Source organism: Rattus norvegicus, chromosome 2 (genome assembly GCF_021556685.1).
Source record: "Rattus norvegicus strain SHRSP/BbbUtx chromosome 2, alternate assembly SHRSP_T2T, whole genome shotgun sequence".
Lineage (NCBI taxonomy): Eukaryota > Metazoa > Chordata > Mammalia > Rodentia > Muridae > Rattus > Rattus norvegicus.
Genome location: NC_141535.1, coordinates 33,203,538 through 33,223,690, shown reverse-complemented (window position 1 = coordinate 33,223,690; position 20,153 = coordinate 33,203,538). Strand labels below are relative to the sequence as shown.

The window sequence follows — 20,153 nt, the reverse complement described above, 5'->3', positions numbered from 1 at the left end:
ACTTTCGTTGGAAGAGTTCTTTACAAGCATTGGTGTCTTCCGTGTTTACATTCTCTTCCCCCAAGCTCCTGCTGCCTCCGTTCCACCAAACAGCTGTTTTAGCATCACTGCGACCTCCACACTGGCTCATAGCATCATCAGTGACCTCCAGCCTCCACACTGCAGTCTTCATCATATGAGTCCTGTTAGCAGCAGCTGAGCTACGGGTGGGGCTCGTCTCTGGCCTCTAGGAAGTAGCTGCTCAGAGAGCTCCAGCTCAGCCCTCTGCTGTTTCTCTAACCCCTGGGGGATCTGAGTTCCCCTGGCTTCATCTCCACACTTCCTGGACCCTCATCCTGCTGAATGGCTTTAAGCTCCACGTCTACCCCACCTCCTCCATCTCCAGCTCTAGCCCTGGACTCTGTTCATAGAACTCCAGAGGACACTCCACATCTCCAAAGCTAACTCTTAACCTTGCCCCTCACAGAAATACTCATTGCAGACTTTCACCTCCTGAAACTCCTGCTTTATTCTTCCAGTTGCTTAGTGAAAGCCTTGGAGTTATCCATAGCTCTTCTCTTCCACCACATATAATCTACTGACAAATCCTGGCAGTTCCACTTGCAAAACAGTGAGTTCCACGTGTTCAGCCAACTCCTGAGAAATCTGTGGTCTATTTTCACCATGCAGTCAGAGGCTCCTCCTGGGTCATGCTCTCCCTGTGCCTCCCTCTTCTCCTCTGGGCTCCAAGCTCAAGGCCAATGCTGTTGGCCTCACAGTGATCGACATATGGCCTGAGCCTTGCTCCTGCTTATTCCTATCCCGTCTCTCCTTCCGCTCACTTTGGTCTCCTTGCTGGCTCTTGAATATTTCATACGTATTCTTATTTTGTCAAGTCTAAGTTTCTCTGTGTAGCCCCCAGTGTGCTGAAACTCTCTCTGCAGACCAGGCTGGCCTCCAACTCAGAGGTCCCCTGACTTCTGCCTCCCCAGCTCTGTGACTAAGGTGTGGGCCACCACTGCCAGGCACCACACACATTTTTACACAAGAGCCTTTATTGCTTGTTGCCTTTTCCTTTAACTATGTCCTCTCATCCCATGGCTTGAGTATTTCCCAAATAATGTATGAGTTAAAATGCAATCCCACTGTGAGCTACTAGGGGTGGGAACTTAATCCACAGTGTTTGCACTGTGGGCCTTTGGAAGGTATTGAGGATAGAGTCAGCAAGATGAAGATTCCCACTGAATCCTGGTGGCTTCCTGAGAGATCAAGTGTGAACACACACATAAGATATGCAGAAGTCATGCTTTTGTTGCCTCTTGCAAGCTCAGCGCACCAGACAAAACCATCGGCCAGGAACCTCCAGAACCGTGAGCCAGAATAAATCTTTCTAACCACACCATGGGCGATTTTCCACTTTGTGTGTAAGAAATGACAGAGTACACGTGTGCACATGAGTATGCATATGCCTGTTTCCACATGCACTAAGGTCAAAGGTCTTCATCGGTGTCCTTTGACTGCCTGCATTATTCCCTGGAGAACCTGGAACCTGTGGGTTTGGGCTAGGATGGTGGCCTGCAACCATAGGAATCCTCCAGCTCTACCCCCTCTGTCCTTTCCCATGCTTTACCACTGAGCCGTCTCCACTGCCTGTTTCTGGCTGTTCCTGTACTAGATGTGGTCTCATTATGTTGGCCAGGCTGGACTCAAAGGGTGAGTCCTACCTCAGCTTTCAAAGTAGCTGGAACTACATTATATCCCAACATATGATGCATCCTTCTAGCTTCACCGAGAACAATACCCAGCATTTAAATAACGTTGAGTATTTGCTAGAATGAATGACCTCAGTCCAAATAAATGTACTGAGTGCTAAAGAGAGTTAAAATTAGTGTTAATGTCTAATGTCTGGTCAGGTAAAGGTAAACAATTAAATTTAACCTGCAAATTAACGAAGTTATGTTGAACCTAGAATAGCCAATATTCTAAAAGCTCAAGTCACACAACATATTTTGCAAAGTTACTTACTAGGTAGGTACTGACCACCATTAATTTGATAATACTTATTTGATTGCTAATATCATAGGCGCATAGGGAGCTTAGTTAATTTAGTTTACCTAGCTAAAACTTAGGAAGGACAGCATTCACCATGTTCTGTTCTTACAATAGTCGAGCTCAAACCCCAGTGCCTTGCACGTTGGGCAAGCGGAATATCAATGGGTTCCATCTCCAGCCTATCACATTTACTTCTTCCTTCAAAGGTAAATAAACCAGGGAGAAGCCTGGGTGTGTAGACACCATCCTTACCTAAGAATGTACATGGTAAATGGCACCACAGGGCCACAGGGCGAGAATGGCATGGGCAGTTAAGCTAGGCAGTGCTCATGATGAGGTAAGGGGCATCAGGGGGAGAGAGGGAGGCCAGAACACAAACAAAGGGAGGTGCGAAGAGAGCAGTGGAACACGGCTAAGGTGTGGTAGTACTTGCCAGCGTTTAGGAGGCTGAGTCAAGAGGACTGTGAAGCCAGGCTGAAAACAAGACTGTTACAATAGGGCTGGCAAGATGGCTCAACAAGTCAAGGCGCCTGCCACCAGACGACCTGAGCTCGATCCCTAAAACCTACATAGAAAAGAGAAACAACCTCACAAGTTGTTCTCTGACCTCCACATGAGCCATGAAAAATGCACACATGCACTCATGCACACATACATGGAAAAAGTCACATAAACATACAAAACAAAACCACAACACGCCTTGGTTCCTGACTGGCCAGTGTAGCGTCAGTGACATGAGTTAGCTCTCGTTCCCCACGTTGGATTATCAATTTGTTCCACTTTCAGAAATTACCCTTTTACAAAGTAACAAGACTGAGCAGTTTTCCTTCTGGATCTTTTTTTTTTTTTTTTTTTTTGGTTCTTTTTTTCGGAGCTGGGGACCGAACCCAGGGCCTTGCGCTTCCTAGGTAAGCGCTCTACCACTGAGCTAAATCCCCAGCCCCTTCCTTCTGGATCTTTAAACAACTCAGCTTCACTGTATATACCCCAAAGGCAAATATCTGTAAAGTCAAGATTTCAAAAAAGGGCTTTTATTTAATTTTAAAGGCATTAATACAAATCTTGACATTCTAAGAAAATTGCAATTGTCCGTTTGTGCTCAGTCACAGTTTGGCTGACTTCCATGCACTCACACTGCCACTGATCGATCGATTGATCGGTTCCTCCAACTGCTGCTCTATGCATGCCCTGCTGCTGACTCAGGATGGACTCCCGGGACAGGGAGACCCTGATGATGACACCACTTAGCCAAGAGTCCACAAAGGTGACGAGGAGACTTCTGTTCTTATCGACCAGGGACACCAACAAACCATCTCCTTGGGAGAGAGCTGAACCTGAATTTGAAAGAAAAAAACTCTAGGCAGTTATAAAATGCGATAAATTAAAATCATGCATGCATGCATGTGCAAGTGTGTGAGTGTGGAGGTCAGAGACAACTAATAAGAACTGGTTCTTTTCTCCACCAGGGAGGTGAACTCAAGTCAAGGCTCTTGGCCTCTGAAGCTTTATCAGCTCCCAAATCATATTTTTAAATAGAATGCAAAAAATAAAAATATATTTTTTTGTGTTTTTTTTTTAAACATTTATTTATTATGTATACATCATACAACTTTCTGCCTGCATGTATGCAACTACAGGCCAGAAGAGGGCACCAGACCTGACTACAGGTGGTTGTGAGCCACCATGTGGTTGCTGGGAATTGAACTCAGGACCTCTGGAAGAGCAGACAGTGCTCTTAACCGCTGAGCCATCTCTCCAGCCCATAAAAATATAGTAATATAAAATTAATTTTGATCTATTAGAATGTAAACACATTACAAATTATCAAATCATGTGTTAAATTTTTCACTAGAGTTTAGCAAAGTGACTGCAACAGTATAAGGAGTTTTGTTCAAGGTAGTAAAATTAGAAATCAGTCACCTGGATTAAAATGTTACACATCTCTAGAGTTAAAAATGAACTCAAAATATCAGGGCCCTCAGAAAGTTACAGTGAAAACTCCATATAAACAGGTACCATCCCAGAGCCATGCTTGTCTACTTCCTGCCATGATGATCATGGACTAGCCCTCTAAAGCTGTAAGCCAGCTTTCTTTTATGAGAGTTGCCTTGGTCATGGTGTCTCTTCAGAGCAATTGGCTGTGACGAGAATGCAGTATTCTGCACACTGCATCATTTATCAAAAGAAGGGATGGGTCTGGAGAGAAGGCTCGGTGGACAAAGCTCACTTACTGCTCCTGTTAGAAGACTTGGGCAACTTATAACCACCTACAGAGAACTCCAGCTCCACGGAATCATGTCCTCTTCTAGCCTCAGAAACACCAGTCACGTACATGACCAATTAACATACATGTAGGCAAAACCTCCATACACACAAGTTTAACATAAAAAGTACGTGTGGATCTGGTGATCCGGCTCAGTGACAGAATGTCTGCTTATTGTGTGCGAGGTCCTAGGTTCAACCCCTACTACCACACCCCACACAGAAACCCAAGCCTGACTGGCCAGTGACACTGCAAATATCTTCATCCTGGACCAGATTTTAAACCAAAACAACCAGGCAGTATTTGGAAAGACATTTGGACACCATAAGAATTTGATTATGTGCCAACAATTCAAGGGTTAATCTAACTTTGGCAGTCTTTAGTGGAGCTGGAGAGGGCTCAGCAGTTCAAGGGCACTTGCTATTCTTCTAGCCTCTGAGCTCAGTTCCCAGCACCATGACAAGCAGTGGACAACCACATGTAACTCAAGCTCAGGGGATCCACTGTCCTTTTCTGTTGGCCATGCACCCCCGCCTCTCAACATACACGCACACACCTTAAAAAAAATGTCTTTAGTATAGTCTTACATAAACATCAATTTTCAAATGTTCAAAACACTCTATAAAAGTTATGGTATAACTTTTATAAAAGTTATACAACTCCACAAACTATAAAAGTCATACAAAGGTAGAATTAGTTTTTAAAATAACAGACTTACTTCTTAATTTGTATGTGAGCACTTCTTTCCTTCTTTTTTATTTTGTCTGAAACCCTGTAAAGAGAACAAATATAAAGTTAAACAGGGTACCCACTAAATAAATGTGTGAGTAAACACTTCAGGCTAAGCTGATCCAGCACTGAGACGAGGAGGAAGGAGGACCTGGAATTCAAAGCCATCTCCAAATACATGGTGAGTCTAAAACTACCTGGGCTACAGCAGACTCTGCCTCATGTTGGGAGAGGTGGCATATGTCTGTAATTCCAGGACTTGGAAGAGCAGGGCAAGAGGTTCTCTGTGAGTTCAAGGCTAGCCTGATCTCTCTTTTAAAAAACAAAACAATACAACAGAACAAATAATGCTCAAGTCAAATAATGCTCATATATTGTTAGTGATATATACCTAACAATCCCAGTACTTGGGAGACTAAAGCAAGAGGACTTGACTTTAAGGCCAGCCTGGCAGTGAAAGGCTGAGCTATAACAATAAGACCCATGACCCAAATGTACCATGAGAATGGGTACAGTTCGGTGCTAGAGGTTTGACCTAACATGTGCAAGGCCCTGGGTTTGATCTCCAGCACTACCAGAACAGCCAAATAGTCTGTTTCATGAGACATACTAACTGTTTAATGTCATCAGAAAATAAGTTTATATATTTTAAAAAGTAGTTTATAGCATTCCAATATACTTTAACAGTGATTGATCCAAACCCTGGCATGGTGGCACCCACTTGTAACCCCAGCAACTAGAAAGCTAATACAAGAGGACTGCTGCAGTTTGAAGGCCACCCTAAGCTATGAAGTGCACCTGAATATACATCTCAACAAACATGATGTCCTGAAGTGACTTGGTACCTACGAAGACCAAAGCTAGAACACGTTTATGTTCTTGCAGTAACAACACCACTCCTACTCATTCTTTTCTGCTTTGACTTCTACAAGGCAGAACCGCAGAGGTGAGCAGTGACCACCAAGCTGCGCTGCCACCACTGACAGGGCAGGTGGGCTGGTGGTTTGGGCCACACTCGGCAAGGGATAGGAACTGCCCATGTAAGTCAGTGGGATCTTCAGAAGTCGTGGGCTACTGTAAAGCCTGACTTACATTGTCTGTTCTTTCCAAAGGTAAAATCCTCAGAACGTCATGCTCTAGGATAAAGCACACTTTCCATATTTAAGGTCATAGTTAAGCAAACTGATCTATCCAAGTGTAGCCAATGCATGCGCAGAGATGGTACTCTTAAAGGAAAGCATTTCTCTGCATAGCTCGAGTTGGTGAGGATACTTTAAGGAGCATTACTACCTAACAAGTGCTTCTTAGGACTGGAGTAAAAAGTGCCAGCCAGGGTGGGTGCTGTTGGGAGCAGCCCTATGGGTACTGGGAATGAACTTGGATCCTCTAGAAGAGCAGCCAGTGCTCTTAACTGCTATGCCATCTCTCCAGCCCCAGAAACACTTTTACTCGCCCAAACTGACAACATAAATAGTCGTTGACAGTAGAATGGATAAATAGAACACATACCTATCTATACAGTGGAAGGTAACAGAACAAGAATGTAGATTAAGGTAATCAACAAAACACTGAACTTCAAACAATGGCCAGGCTGGGATACAACTCAGTGGTAGAACTTGCCCAACATGTTCAAGCCTCAGGGTGAGCTCTCCAACACCCAGAAAATCTGGCCAAATGAATCTGTGTAAGGCTCCATCCATGGCAGTCAACTATGTCCAGGAATGATGGTGCCCATGTGCAGTCCCTGCTCCTCGGGAGCCTGGGGTAAGGGAGTTACGGAGTTCAAGGCCAGCTTGAAGAATACAGTAAGATTCAATCTCACAATGGACAAACAAAAATCATCATCCCCAAAGCAGAAAAGCAGATTAAGAACTAACTTAGGGGCTGGAGAGATGGCTCAGCGGTTAAGAGCACTGACTGCTCCTCCAGGGGTCCGGAGTTCAAATCCCAGCAACCACATGGTGGCTCACAACCATCTGTAATGAGATCTGATGCCCTCTTCTGGTGTGTCTGAAGACAGCTACAGTGTACTTATATATAATAAATAAATAAATCTTAAAGAAAAAGAAAGAACGAATTTAGGTATCACTTACATTTTAAAGTGCAATTAAAATAACCCAACAGCATAAAGTCCTCCTTGCCACTGCTACACGTTTTGCTGCTGGGATAGGTCTCACTGTGTATCCGGGCTAGCATGGAACTTGTAATCTACCTGTTTTAGCTTTTGAGTGCTAGAATTACTGCCATTAAAGAAGTCTGAAATGGGATGGGAGTTGGTGTATACCTTTAATCCGAGCACTCGGGAAGGGGAGGCAGAGGCAGGTGGATCTCTGTAAGTCTGAGGTCAGCCTGGTCTACAGAGTGAGTTAGTTCTAGGACAGCCAGGGTCACACAGAGGAACAGTATCTTGAAAAAAACCAAAAAAAAAAAAAAAAAAAAAAAAAAGAAAAAAGAAAAAAACCAGTGTCTTTGAATTGAACTACAATCACAGTTGGGGGTGGGAGTGGTGATCAAAGAGGAACTATCCATTTTTAAATGCTAAGGAAGTCTTAAAATTGACTTAAGGTTTTAGTCTCCACAAAACAAAGCACATTTTAGTCATGCAGGAGCTGGCTCTGGGTGCAAGACTCACCACCATAAGTTGTACAACTGCAAAGAACATGTCGGGAAGGTTCCAGGGAGCCCTTACCATATAGTAACCAGTGTGGTAACCACTCATGTACCAAGAGATTAGCATACTGCCCAGAGCATCCGTGTCATCCAGACAGTCGGGAGATATGGGAGGGGGTGGAGGAATTATCTGCAAATGGAAAAGAATCCAGTTAGGAAAATCCTGAAATCCAGAGATCCATTTTGCACAGAGGATAATGGATATTAATTCAACCTTTTGCTATACCCAACAACATACCTTCTATTTAATTTTTTGAAAAATACAGCACTGGAAGAAACCCAGCCATAATAAGAAAAGCTCAACAAATTTAACAGATCAAAAGCTGTTGGCATTTAATAGTATGATTGGACTATTTTTGTTCCACTATGAAGCTATGCATAAGAGACAAAACAGAGACTCAAGTTTTTTTCCACAAGGAAAGATTTGGGACAGAACATGTGTCTGACTCTCACCCAAATACAGTGTGCCACGAATACCCTCTTAACTACTGGTAATATCTTAAAAACAAACAAACCCTACCTGCCATAAAAATTCTATCAGGGCTAAGTGGTGGTGGCACAGGCCTTTAATCCCAGCACTAGGGAGTCAGAGGCAGCAGATCTCTGTGAGTTGGTGCCTAGCCTGTTCTACATCTAGTTCCAGGATAGCCAGTGCTGTTCCACAGAGAAACCAAACAAACCAAAAACCTCCATTAGAGCAGAAGTAAAACGACAAAAGAGAAGCCTGAGAGCAAGTACAGGCTCAGCAACCCACACCCAAGCACTCCAGGGACACGGTACCTGTCACCCGCCTCCGTGTGCTAAGGACAGTCCTTTCTAACAGAAGGACTGGAAATTCTACTGAGGGAGGAAACACCCGAAACAGAGCTTGGAGACGAGACTGGGGGAGCACTGTCTGGGTAAGAGGGCCTTCCAAACAACACTGAGGTTTACATTTTTACTCGTCAGAATCCCACCTTGGGGGTAGTCTAAGGCAGCACTTCAATCTCCTATACTCTAAAGAAATTACTAGCAGTATATAAAAGGTGTGGTCTAGATTCTGTGCACTTACTGGTGGTCCTGAAGGGAACGGAGGCATCCAACACGGCAAGAACGGGGGAGGGGGAGGTGGCGGCGGCGGTGGGCCATTGAACCTTAGACCTGGCTATAAAGAATATTTCAAAGGAAGTTAATATTTTAAGGGAAAATTCCTTCCTTCACTGAAAGAGTATTCAAAACCAAAATAAGAGAAGTAAGAACTGGAAAGATGGCTCAGTGGTTAAAAACATGTATAATCACATGTATGAACCCACACAGACATGCACACATATACATAATTAAAAACAGAGCAAATCTCAACTCAACTTTCTCACTTCTTTTCTAAGTAAACATTTAGAAAGGAAGATCAGAGACAGTGTATTTACCAGGCTAATCCAACCCCAGGATTATACTCTTCCCATTATCACTGTCTTTGTAGGTACCCTGTCACTGGGTCCACAGGACGGCTCAGCAGATAAAAGGTTCTTGTCTCTAAGTCTGATAGCCTGAGTTCAATTCCCAGGACCCACAAAGAAGAGAACCCATTCCCATCAGTTGTCTTTTAACTTCCATTATGTACACAGTACCCACCCAAAATAATTAAAGGTAAAATGAGAAAAGAAAAAGTTTTAGCGGTCCTGTACTTATATATGCTAAAGTACATTGTAAAAACTACCAAAAAGACAAGATATATATTAAAAGATTTGATCATTCAAGAAACTCTAATACAACATAACCTTTAATCAGAAAATTATTGTAGCAACTCTTTGGTTGTTTAAATTTTCTAAAACGTTAAATCATTTAGTTGTGTGTACATGTGTGAGTGGAGCGTGTGCTGCGGTGCTCACGTGGAACCCAGAGACGACCTTTGGGAATTGTTTCTCTCCGCTACCAAGAGACTTCAGGGAACTGCGCTCTGGCAGGCTGGCAATAGATGCCTTTACCCACGACACCGCCTTGCACCCCTTGTTTTCATTTTACGTTTTAGTTTTATCTTTTGTTTTCTTCCAAACAGTGTCTCTATGGAGCCCAGGCTGGTCCCAAACAGCGACTCAGTGCTGAGAGTTGACAAGTGAACCCCTCTGCTCATTTCTCAGAAAATCCTAAGGAAGGACTGTCTTCTTAACTTTTAGAAATTATTATCTAGGGGTGAAAAGATGGAGCCGAGTCTGGGTCCCCAGGACCCACAGGACAACAAGACAAGGTAGAAGACGTTCATAACCCCAGCACTGGGGAGATGGACACGCGGTCCCTGGGGCTCTGGCCTGCCAGTCTAGCTTGAGTCAGCAAGTTCCAAGTTCACTGACACACTCTGTCCCAGAAAGTAAGGTAGAGTGACTAAGGAAGCTGCTCATGCACTAGTACCACATATAACATGTATACACACTCATATATGTACACATCCACGTGAATTATCTAAATACCATACTCTCTGAGAAAAAATACAGCTGCTTCATGTTCTAGACATAACCTAGCCTATAATACCATTCTTTGTGTCTACCACTTACAACTGAAGAGCCATGCAAAGTGTCCACACGTTAATACTGTGCTACACTCTAGGATACACAAGGTGTGGTGGCTGGCGCATGCCTGTGACAGCTGGAGGCACCAGGATCTGTGGAAGTTAGAACAGCTTACAAGAACAGGCTCTTTCCTTCTGCTGTGTGGGGTGCACGCGCGCACACGCGCACACACGCGCACACACACACACACACACACACAAAGCCTGTAAAACGGAAAGCATCCTAGTCCTAGCCGGTCAGCCACGGCACTGCGGGGAGCCTCACGCTTACTCCACTGCACATCTCCTCCTTACAGACTCAGGCTTGGAAGCCACCGTTTCCCAGGATGGCTGCCCACTACGTAACATAACGGGAGAGGCTCCCAGAACTCATTAGCTCCTACAGGGATACCTTCCTCAACTTTTACCACATTTACCTTTCCTGGTCCTAATCCCGCCCCGGGCACCGGGGGAGGTGGAGGGAGAAACGAGGTCCATGGAGCAGCTTTGGACTTGCTGTGTGCTTTACTTCTGAGCGATCTGGAGGAGTGTTCACTGTCGTCTGTGGAAACTTGGCTTTCATTCTTTAGAGAGAAAATAAACATTTTATTATGCCAAGGCAGAAGGCTTCACTAGCATTTGTACGGCCCTGACCTTGTGTCCTAGCAAAAGACAGAAAGAAGACAACCAGAGAGAATGAGAATGTCACTCAACACCTTAGTGCACCAGAGTGACAACTGATTACAACGCTGTTTCTCCTCACTTTCAGGAATAGACATCTTTCGTGACCTCACCTCCTGAGTGTTCTGTTCTGTATTGTTAGCTACTTCACAGGTCGGGGAAAGCAGATCAGATAGGTTTTGCTCCTCTTTGTTTCCATATCCAGTATAAACCACGACACAGGTTTCTCTCTTAAGGTCAACTGACGTGATGGTAGCTGGGTAAACGCAGCCATCTTCCGACCAAACGGCAGAGCATTTGTCACCAGCTTTCCACTGCAAAAGAAAGACAGACGTGCACACATTACTTCTTATGAAAAGAACAACCAGAACCCAGCTCTCCCAGTATAATCCCAATCTTCCCCTCTACTTAATTACAAACACTGTTCTCAGCCACCTGCATCTTCTTTTCCGGGTCTGATGAATGGCTGTAATGTATTCTACCACTTAAACGTGTCATTAAGAACAAAAGAGGCCAACCGTGTATGACAAATCCGGTACTCTTAGTCAAATAAAAGCAAGTGCTCACCAAATGTAAGCACCATTTCCCTCTGGATAATGAATTGAAAGATAAGGCATCAAACTATTCACTTTACAAAAAAACTCACAGAGAGAGAGAAAGGGGGATCCTCTAGTCCATCAGGTTTGTTTTGATTCAGTATGGGTTTAATTAGGGACATGCAAGCTACTGCTATACTATACTCCCGCCCCAGATCTGTTTTCAAATAGCAGACCTAGTTATAGTTTTGGTTTACCCTAACAATTCTTGAATTGTTGAAATTGTGTGGAGGGGGTAGGGTGGGGAAGAATTACAGGTCAGCCACACAGCACATACTCAGAATGCAGAGCTCTTGGTTTACTACCCATCATGTACATATATATGTGCATAAATGTGTGTGTGTGTGTGTGTTCACACAGTTCACAGCTCGAGGGCACTGTAAACAGCACCATCAGCCCTGGCCTCAGAAGGGGTAGGACTCTGTTTAAATCAATAAATCACCTGTTTCAATGGAGCTGTGGCATTCTTCTTTTGGTTTTTATTCTTCTTAGCAGGTTTTCTTCTAGCTGTGCCTTTTGGCTTATCTGAAGTTTCACACATGTCACCGTTCTTTAGAGCATGCTATGAAAACAGTAATAGAGATCCATGTGTCATGGAGGGATATATCTTTACAATGTTACCACTTTCTTACCTAACAGGTCCCACCTCCTAAGAAAGCATCTATCGACTCAGGTTTCTTTTCTTTTTCAAAATGTATGACCTGAGGGAATAAGGAAAAGAACTACTAAACATTTCATACCTTAAAGGAAGCCACGGCTTTATCGTAAGCTTTTATCAATGCTGTATCATCCCAAATGTCAGAATCATCACTCTGAAGAGGGAAAAGAAGACAAATAATTTCTAGACAGACGTGTTTAATAAAAAACATATACTAGAAAGTACTGGGGAAGTAGTTCAAAGTCCCTAGATCAACCCCTAGCACATGCCTATCATCCGGACACTCAGAATGTGTATGTCACGGAGGGATACATTTCTAGAAAGTCACCCCTCACTAACATAACAGATCCCATCACCTAAGAAAGCCTCAATGTACTCATTAGAAGGAAGAGGATGCCAAAGCAAGACTTGCCTGGGCTATACAGTGGGTTCCAAGACAGCATAGACTGCAACGTTAAGACTCTATCTCAAAAACAAACACACAAAAAGCAAACAAAACCATGAACTACAAATAATAATGGCTCATATCTGTAATTTACAATCCCAACATCCGGGAGCCAGAGACAGTAGGGTTGCCCAGAGTTCCAGGCCAGAGTAGTCTACATATTGAATTCCAGGTCAATTTAGACCATGGAATTCGACCCTGATTCAAATGCAAGAAGAAAAAGAGCTACAGCTAAATAAACTTCAAAACCAGGTGTGGGAGTCCACTCTTTTAAGGCCAGCACAAGGGAGGCTGGAGATGGGTCAATCTCTGTGAGTTTGACGACAGCTTGGCCTGCATGGAGTTCCAGGTCTACTAAGGCTATATTTCGAGACCTGTCTCAAAACAAGAACAACAAGAAACTGCAACAAATACGATTACAAACATGAACCACCGCCCTGGGCTTGAAGATGATGTCTAGATGACAAAGACACACAGAAAACGTGGTTTAAGGACAGAACCAGACCACCAGGGCTCCCATTGGGAACGAAAGGCAAAGCTTTATTCAGAATAGGAATTGCTGGGCTGTTCCCAAAAGTAGGAAATACAGCACTGCCAAATGCTGCCCAGAATTCCCTGCTCTCACTACGCTCCGAGCAGAAATCAGTTGCTATACCATGCTAAGACTGGGCTCCTAATGTTTTAAACTGTTTGTTAGATTGAGTACGTTGTTTCCCAGGCTAGCCTCAACCTCACGATCCTACCTCAGTAGCTGGAAGCGGTCACAGGCACAGTCCACCAACTCGGCTCTGATTTTCCCTCGTATTTAAAAGTGTTTGTTTTACTTTCATAGAGTCTCACTGTAGTTTGGGCTGGTCCGGAGTTCATACTGTAACTTAGGACGGTCTTGAACTCCCGACCCTCCTGCCTCCATCTCCCAAGTGTTTGTGCCTATAACTATGCGAGCACCACCAACCCTGGCTCAGATCGCCCATCTTACACACTTGAGTGCACTGTAGTCGGTAGCAACTTTTCAACTACTCAGAGCAACTTTAGTTATCCTTCTCCCTCAAACTTTTCAACTGTTATCTGCGAAACTTGGTCCTTCTGGTTACAAAACTATACCCTGAATCCAGCATTTTCGTCTTAAGTCGCTGTTAACATCTTCATCCTGACCTAAATTTGGAGCATTTCAAAGACTCCTACTGGTTTTATTGCTTCAGTCTGCCTTTCCCCGTTCCCGCACATCCTCTTGCAGTCACACAGGACCAAAGCATGGCTCACAGCCTCTCCAGTGCCCAAGCAGTTACCAGGAGCCGCCTGCGGATGTGGTAGCAGCATGTGGCCCGAGCGAGCGCGCACTGCCTCGGTCTCGGGCCGCGCTCCGAGCATTAGCGCCCGGCTGCGACCTCACCTGGCCGGTGCCACGCCGGAACAGCACGGTGTCTTCCTGCTCAGAGCCCGCGCCGCCGCTGCCCATCGCCATGGCCTGCTACCACGGACGGGGCTGGGCTCGCCCAAATGACGACTTCCGTCAGGGGGCATCTGGGACCGGAAGAGTACGGTGGCCCGGAGGCAGCCAGAGACTTTCCACGCTCTTTTCATTTTTCATGTCAGGGTACCACACTGTAGCTCAGCGTCGCCAGGCTGGCCAATACTACCTCAGTTTCCCAAGTTTGGAGATTACATGTTCTGTTTGTTTTCTTTTTTAACAAACAATAAATTTAGTATAAAGTAATGGTAGTTGGAGGTAACGTACAAAGTAGAGGTGCTACGCCAAGATGAAGCGCCACAATAAGGCCATCCTGTGTCTGCTGGTTCTTCATGCACACACCAATTATTAGGTGAGGGGTTGGTATTGGGCCTTCCGTTGCAATGTTAGGTGTCCATTTTGTAATGAGCCCCATTGGGGAGTTCGACCACTTCCTTGATCTGTCAGATCTGGTAAGTTCTTGGGTCTGGTTTTCCTGATAGGATTTTGATAACCCATGTGCCGCGCCATAGTTTTGATTCATCCCAATAAATTTACAGATTGATCCCCTTTCTGCTCTCAGAAACAAGCCACCTATCAGTCTGTAAACAAACAAACAAACAAACAAAAAACTAGATGGTTCCTGGAAGATGGTGCTGTTTCTGGTGTACTCGGAGGCTGCAGTCATCTCCCTCAAAATGGACTTAGAAGCTGTGTTTCCAGAGGCAAGCAGGTATGAGTTGGGGCCAGCCTGGTCTACGTAGGAAGTTTCGGGCCAGTCAGGTTTGCAGCGAGAACCTGACTCAAATTAAGATGGAGTCTCCCAGGGCAGGGCACAGCCTGGAAAAAAAAAAAAAAACACTGTTTCCTACAATATAGGGCAATTTCGAATAGCGCATAGCCATTAGGGCATCTCGAAAGTGCCCAGTGAGTTTTCTGGGTTCTTGTGTTCCAGAATTAAAAAAAAAAAAAAAAAACTGGAACAATGACACACTGATAGTCATGTGGGTGGAGATGGTTGGTTAAGAAGGAATGTTCCCAACTGTGGACATGGACAGCCTACTTACTGTCTGGCCACAATGTGTTGGAGAGCTGTGGTTATAAGGAGCTGAAAGATGATCAGGCTTCTGCAAATGATATGCTAATGAGGGGAGTAGAATCTGCCTAAGAAGGACCTAAACCTCCCTCTTTTACCAATTGGCTGGAGAGGGGGCTTTGGCTCTCCTGCAGTGGGAGTTGGGATCCTTATAGCGTAAGGGCTTTAGTTTGAAACTGTCATAGCTAAAAGGTAGAAATTTTACAAGACTGAAAATAACAATGTTTAATCAAGAGAAACGTGATTAACGCCACCAATGGCTCCAAAGGGCCAAAGCCAGAAAATCCATCTCCATATTTATCCCAGGAGAGCTACGTTTGTGTAGCTTGTTCTCTGAGGTATCATTCTCCAGGTAAGGAACCGGTGAGTATGTAAAGTAGAAAAATCCTCACACATTTCATGGTGGGATTGTAAAATGGCTTGGTTATTTAAAAACAAAATACAGCTATTTGTGCAGTGATGTGTGATCACACCTAAGCGGCAGGGACTTCTCATTGTGTAGACACCATAGCATACTTATATAAACTAATGTTTTATGTGTTTTGTTTGCTGCTGCAGATTTACCTGGGGACTGCATGCATGCTAAGTCCATGGTTGTCACGTGACCATGTGGAAACTGCTGCACAACAGGAGCTCTGGAGTCAGGTGTTGTCTCAAGTTCCTGATCTTCCTCAGACTTGTCAGTGCTAGGATTATAGGAATGCAGTAGCATGGTGCCTTTCCTTTGGAAAGAGTATCCATACTTTATGCCTAAGAAATTCCATGGCTAGGTGTTACTAATAATTATGACTGCTTGCGACACTGCATTTCTAATAGAAAACTGTTCATCTGGGGCTGGGTATTAGTGGGGAAAATGTTTGTTTGCTATGCATACGAACCTGGGGTTGATCCTCGGTGTTGCAGGGAGAGAAAAGCTATGCTAGTATTATTCATAATATTCATTATATCTTTATGCTGGGAGCAATCCAAGAGCTGGTGAGAAGCAGAGTGCCTTAGCTAAATTGGGGAATATTTACACAACAGAACACTATGAAACAATGTCTCGAAACAACAAAACCCCACAATTAAAAAAAAAAAAAAGAGGGGTTGGGGATTTAGCTCAGTGGTAGAGCGCTTGTCTAGGAAGCACAAGGCCCTGGGTTCGGTCCCCAGCTCCGAAAAAAAGGACCAAAAAAAAAAAAAAAATGAGTGTGTAAGTTAAAACCTGTGCGAAGTTTTAAATAATTTTACAATTTAGGTCTTTGTAGAATTGAAGTTTGTCATTCTGCTTCTTCAGTTGTTGTTGTTGTTGTTGTTGCTGTTGTTGTTGTTGTTGTTGTTGTTTTGAGACAGGGTCTTGATGAAGTAGCCCAGGCTGGCCTCAAATTTGTTGTCATCCTACTGCATCAGCTTCCCGTGTCCTGGGGCTGTGAGCATTCACCACCAAGTCTGGTTCCATGGTTTTCTTACGCTCGATCTATCATGCCGGGCTTAGGCAGTGAAGGAGTTGGAAGACAGAAAGCTGGCGATAATGTAGTAGAATAAGGGAGGCCAAGGTTCAGCTCCAGCAAGCAGCAGAACTCGGCAGCTTCACCACGTGGCTCTGGCTTTAGAGTCCAGACGGGAAGGGACTACTGGGACAACTGATGTTGGTCAGCCTGAGCTAAGAAGTCAGCAGTGATTAAGAAGTGACCAGCATCACTGAAGTGAAATCTTTCCTGAGAGCACAAAGAAGCTATGTTCCAGAGACACCCAAGGTCGTACCTCGTGCTGCAGCTGGACTTGGTAACGTGTAAGAATCACTCAGGTGGTACTGGCTTTGAAGGTATGAAGGGGTCATGGAGAGTGGCTGAGGCTTGGCACCGAGAGAGGCCATGGAAGGCCATTGGTGAAGGTGCAGCCTCAGTTGCAGTGGATGGCCCAAGATGGCCCAAGAATGAAGGGGTCATGCAAAGGAGTTGAGGCTTGGCACCATGAAGAGAGCCCATGAGAGGCTATTGGTGAAGCCTGGTTGCAGCAGAAGTCCCCAGTGTATTGGAGATGCCAGTACCATGGGATGATCACCAAGAACAGCAGAGGCAGTGAAGTGGATCACCCTGAGTTTAGAGAGCTACAGAGGGCAGGGCTGGAGAAGTGACACCAGCCCTTTGGAGGATCCCAGAAGATCATGTGTGGATACCAGACATTGGGACAAGAAACTGTGAAGCTGAAGTTGACTTGGAGACCCCAAGATGTTAACGATGCCAGAGCCATGGGCTATCTGCTGAGGAAAGCTGCTAACAGGGAGTGGAACCAGCCCAGGAGATAGAACTTTATTGTAGTCAACAAAGATGAAAAATGAGTTGGAGATCTCAAGACCATTTTGACATCAGACGTGGAGATGTAGAGTTCTGAGTTTGCCCAGCTGGTTTCCTGTTTTGCTTTGGGTATTAGAGTTAAGTGATTGGATGACTCTCAGAAGAAACTTTGAACCTTGGACTTTTAACATTGTTGAGACTGCTATAAGCTATGGAGACTTTGGAAGTTGGACTAAAAGTACTTTTTAAATTTTGCTATGTTTAGGTCTGGCCCCCATAGACTCATGTGTTTGAACAGGCCTATCGGGACCAGGGAGTGGCATGTGATGGTTTATATATGCTTGGCTCAGGGAGTGGCACTATTAGGTGTGACCTTGTTGGAGTAGGTGTGTTATTATAGGTGAGGACTCCCACCTTGATAATGGATTGAACCTCTGAACCTGTGAACCAGTCCCAATTAAATGTTGGCCTTATAAGAGTTGCCATGGTCATGGTGTCTGTTCAGAGCACTAAAACCCTAAGACAACCCCAGTCCCGAGTACCAACATCTTAGTCAGAATAGACACCATAACCAAGGCAACTCTTTTTTTTTTTTGTTCTTTTTTTCGGAGCTGGGGACCGAACCCAGGACCTTGCGCTTCCTAGGTAAGCGCTCTACCACTGAGCTAAATCCCCAGCCCCCCAAGGCAACTCTTATAAGGCCAACATTTAACTGGGACTGGTTCACAGGTTCAGAGGTTCAGTCCATTATCAAGGCATGAGCATGGCTTTGTCCAAGCAGGCATGATGTAGGAAGAGCTGAGAGTTCTACATCTTATTCCGAAGACAAACAGGAGAAGACTAGCTTCCAGGCAGCTAGGATGAGGGTCATAAAGCCCAAGCCCATGGTGGCCCACCAACTGCAACAAGGCCACACCTCCAAATAGTGCCACTCCCTGGGCCAGGGATATTTGAACCACCACAGTGTGTGTGTGTGTGTGTGTGTGTGTGTGTGTGTGTGTGTGTGTGTTGGGGGGAGGTGGGCACTGTGTATTCAGATGCTGATTACTGTGCCCATAAATCTGGTTGCAATCTAGGCATTGGCATTTTCAAGCATTTCCTGTTTTAATGTTGTAAAAATTGTTTTCCCTCATATCTGATTGGTTAATAAAGAGCTAATTAGCCAATGGTTGGGTAGGAGAAGAGGAAGTGGGATTTCTGATCCTCATGAGAGGGTCCCTGGTGGGGACCAGAGGAGTTCCAGGCAGTTGAGCTGTCTGACATGGGTGCTGGGAACAGAACTCCAGGTGCTGGAAACAGCTCCAATCCTGTGCAAGTGCTTTTAACTCCTGAGCCATCTGTCCTGCCCAGGTTTGTTTGAAACAGTGTCTCACTCTCTGGCCCCAAACTCATCTCAGTTGTCCTGCGGAGCCCTCCTGAGTCTGAGATTACAGGTGTAAGACACTATACCTGGCTTTTTTTTTGTTGTTGTTTTTTTTAATTATGTCATTATCACCTAGGAAAATTATGGGTTTAATTAAACAAATTAACATCTTCCCTATTTTGGGTGCGTCTCTAGAAAACCCTGACAGGGATGGTAGTATGGACAAATTTCTTAATCGGGTGAAGTCTATATTAGGAGTATATTGCTCAGGAATGTGTTGGTTTTCATTGTATTTGTACATATTCAAGTGTGTCTGTCTTTGTGTATGCCACCCATGGAAGGGTGTTCATGGAGGCCAAAAGAGGGTGTTAGATCCCCTGAAGCTGACGTCACAATTGGCTGTGAGCCACCTGATGTGGGTGCTAGGACATGAGGAACCTGGAGTGAAGGAAGCACTCCTACCCACTGACCCAGCACCACCTCCCATGTCTCCAGCCCTTAACTGCTCCAAGTTTATGTAGTTTCTTTTTCTTTTTTTTTAAAAGATTTATTTATTCATTTATTATATATAAGTACACTGTAGCTGTCTTCAGACACACCAGAAGAGGGCATCGGATCTCCTTACAGATGGTTGTGAGCCACCATGTGGTTGCTGGGAATTGAACTCAGGACCTCTGGAAGAGCAGTCGGGTGCTCTTAACCGCTGAGCCATCTCTCCAGCCCGTTTATGTAGTTTCTAATCTATTACATCATGTTAAACTTTTAAACATTTTATGTATTTACTCATTTATTATTATTTATGTATTATGTATTTACTTAAGTGAGAAGGTGTGTATCAGCAGAGGACACGGGACAACTTGAGGATGTCCTTTCCTTCTACCATGTGGCTTCCAGGGATCAGACTCAGGTCATTACACTTGGGCAGCAAGTACCTCTTGCTTGCTGAGCCATTCTTCCTGCCCCAAATCACATTTTGGGGTGGGTGGTTTTGTTTGTGGTGTGTGTGTGTGTGTGTGTGTGTGTGTGTGTGTGTGAGAGAGAGAGAGAGAGAGAGACAGAGACAGAGACAGAGACAGAGACAGAGAGGAGGAATCAATTTAGAGCCTCAAAACACTTATGGTAGGGGCTGGAGAGATGGCTCAGCGGTTAAGAGCACCCGACTACTCTTCCAGAGGTCCTGAGTTCAATTCCCAGCAACCACATGGTGGCTCACAACCATCTGTAAAGAGATCCGATGCCCTCTTCTGGTGTAACTGAAGACAGCTACAGTGTACTATATATAATAAATGAATAAAAAAAAATAAAACACTTATGGTAGGCCCAGGATGTATGGTTGGTAGAATGCTTTTCTAGCATGCATGAAGTCCTGTGTTTACT

General features: G+C 44.6%; 1 protein-coding gene and 1 long non-coding RNA gene across 3 annotated transcripts; one reads left to right on the top strand and one right to left on the bottom strand.

Moving 5' to 3' along the window:
• Positions 1 to 3,046: 3,046 nt before the first annotated feature.
• Positions 3,047 to 14,093, bottom strand: Smn1 (survival of motor neuron 1, telomeric). 2 transcript variants are annotated; one of them, NM_022509.2, is made up of 9 exons: positions 13,985 to 14,093; positions 12,229 to 12,300; positions 11,931 to 12,050; positions 11,006 to 11,206; positions 10,649 to 10,795; positions 8,745 to 8,837; positions 7,713 to 7,823; positions 5,013 to 5,066; positions 3,047 to 3,365 (listed from the first exon to the last, which is right to left on the bottom strand). In NM_022509.2, exons 1-8 carry the CDS (start codon positions 14,054 to 14,056, stop codon positions 5,016 to 5,018), a joined length of 867 nt encoding a protein of 288 aa, NP_071954.2. In that variant the 5' UTR covers positions 14,057 to 14,093; the 3' UTR covers positions 3,047 to 3,365; positions 5,013 to 5,015. The 2 variants fall into 2 exon arrangements, with proteins under 2 accessions (NP_071954.2, XP_087488688.1); XM_087632562.1 differs by having other exon boundaries at positions 13,881 to 14,073.
• A 38-nt stretch (positions 14,094 to 14,131) lies between these two features.
• On the top strand, positions 14,132 to 17,583 carry LOC120100687 (uncharacterized). The gene is made up of 3 exons (XR_015673806.1): positions 14,132 to 14,514; positions 14,602 to 14,774; positions 15,696 to 17,583. It is a non-coding gene; the product is annotated as an uncharacterized LOC120100687 (long non-coding RNA).
• Positions 17,584 to 20,153: the final 2,570 nt, after the last annotated feature.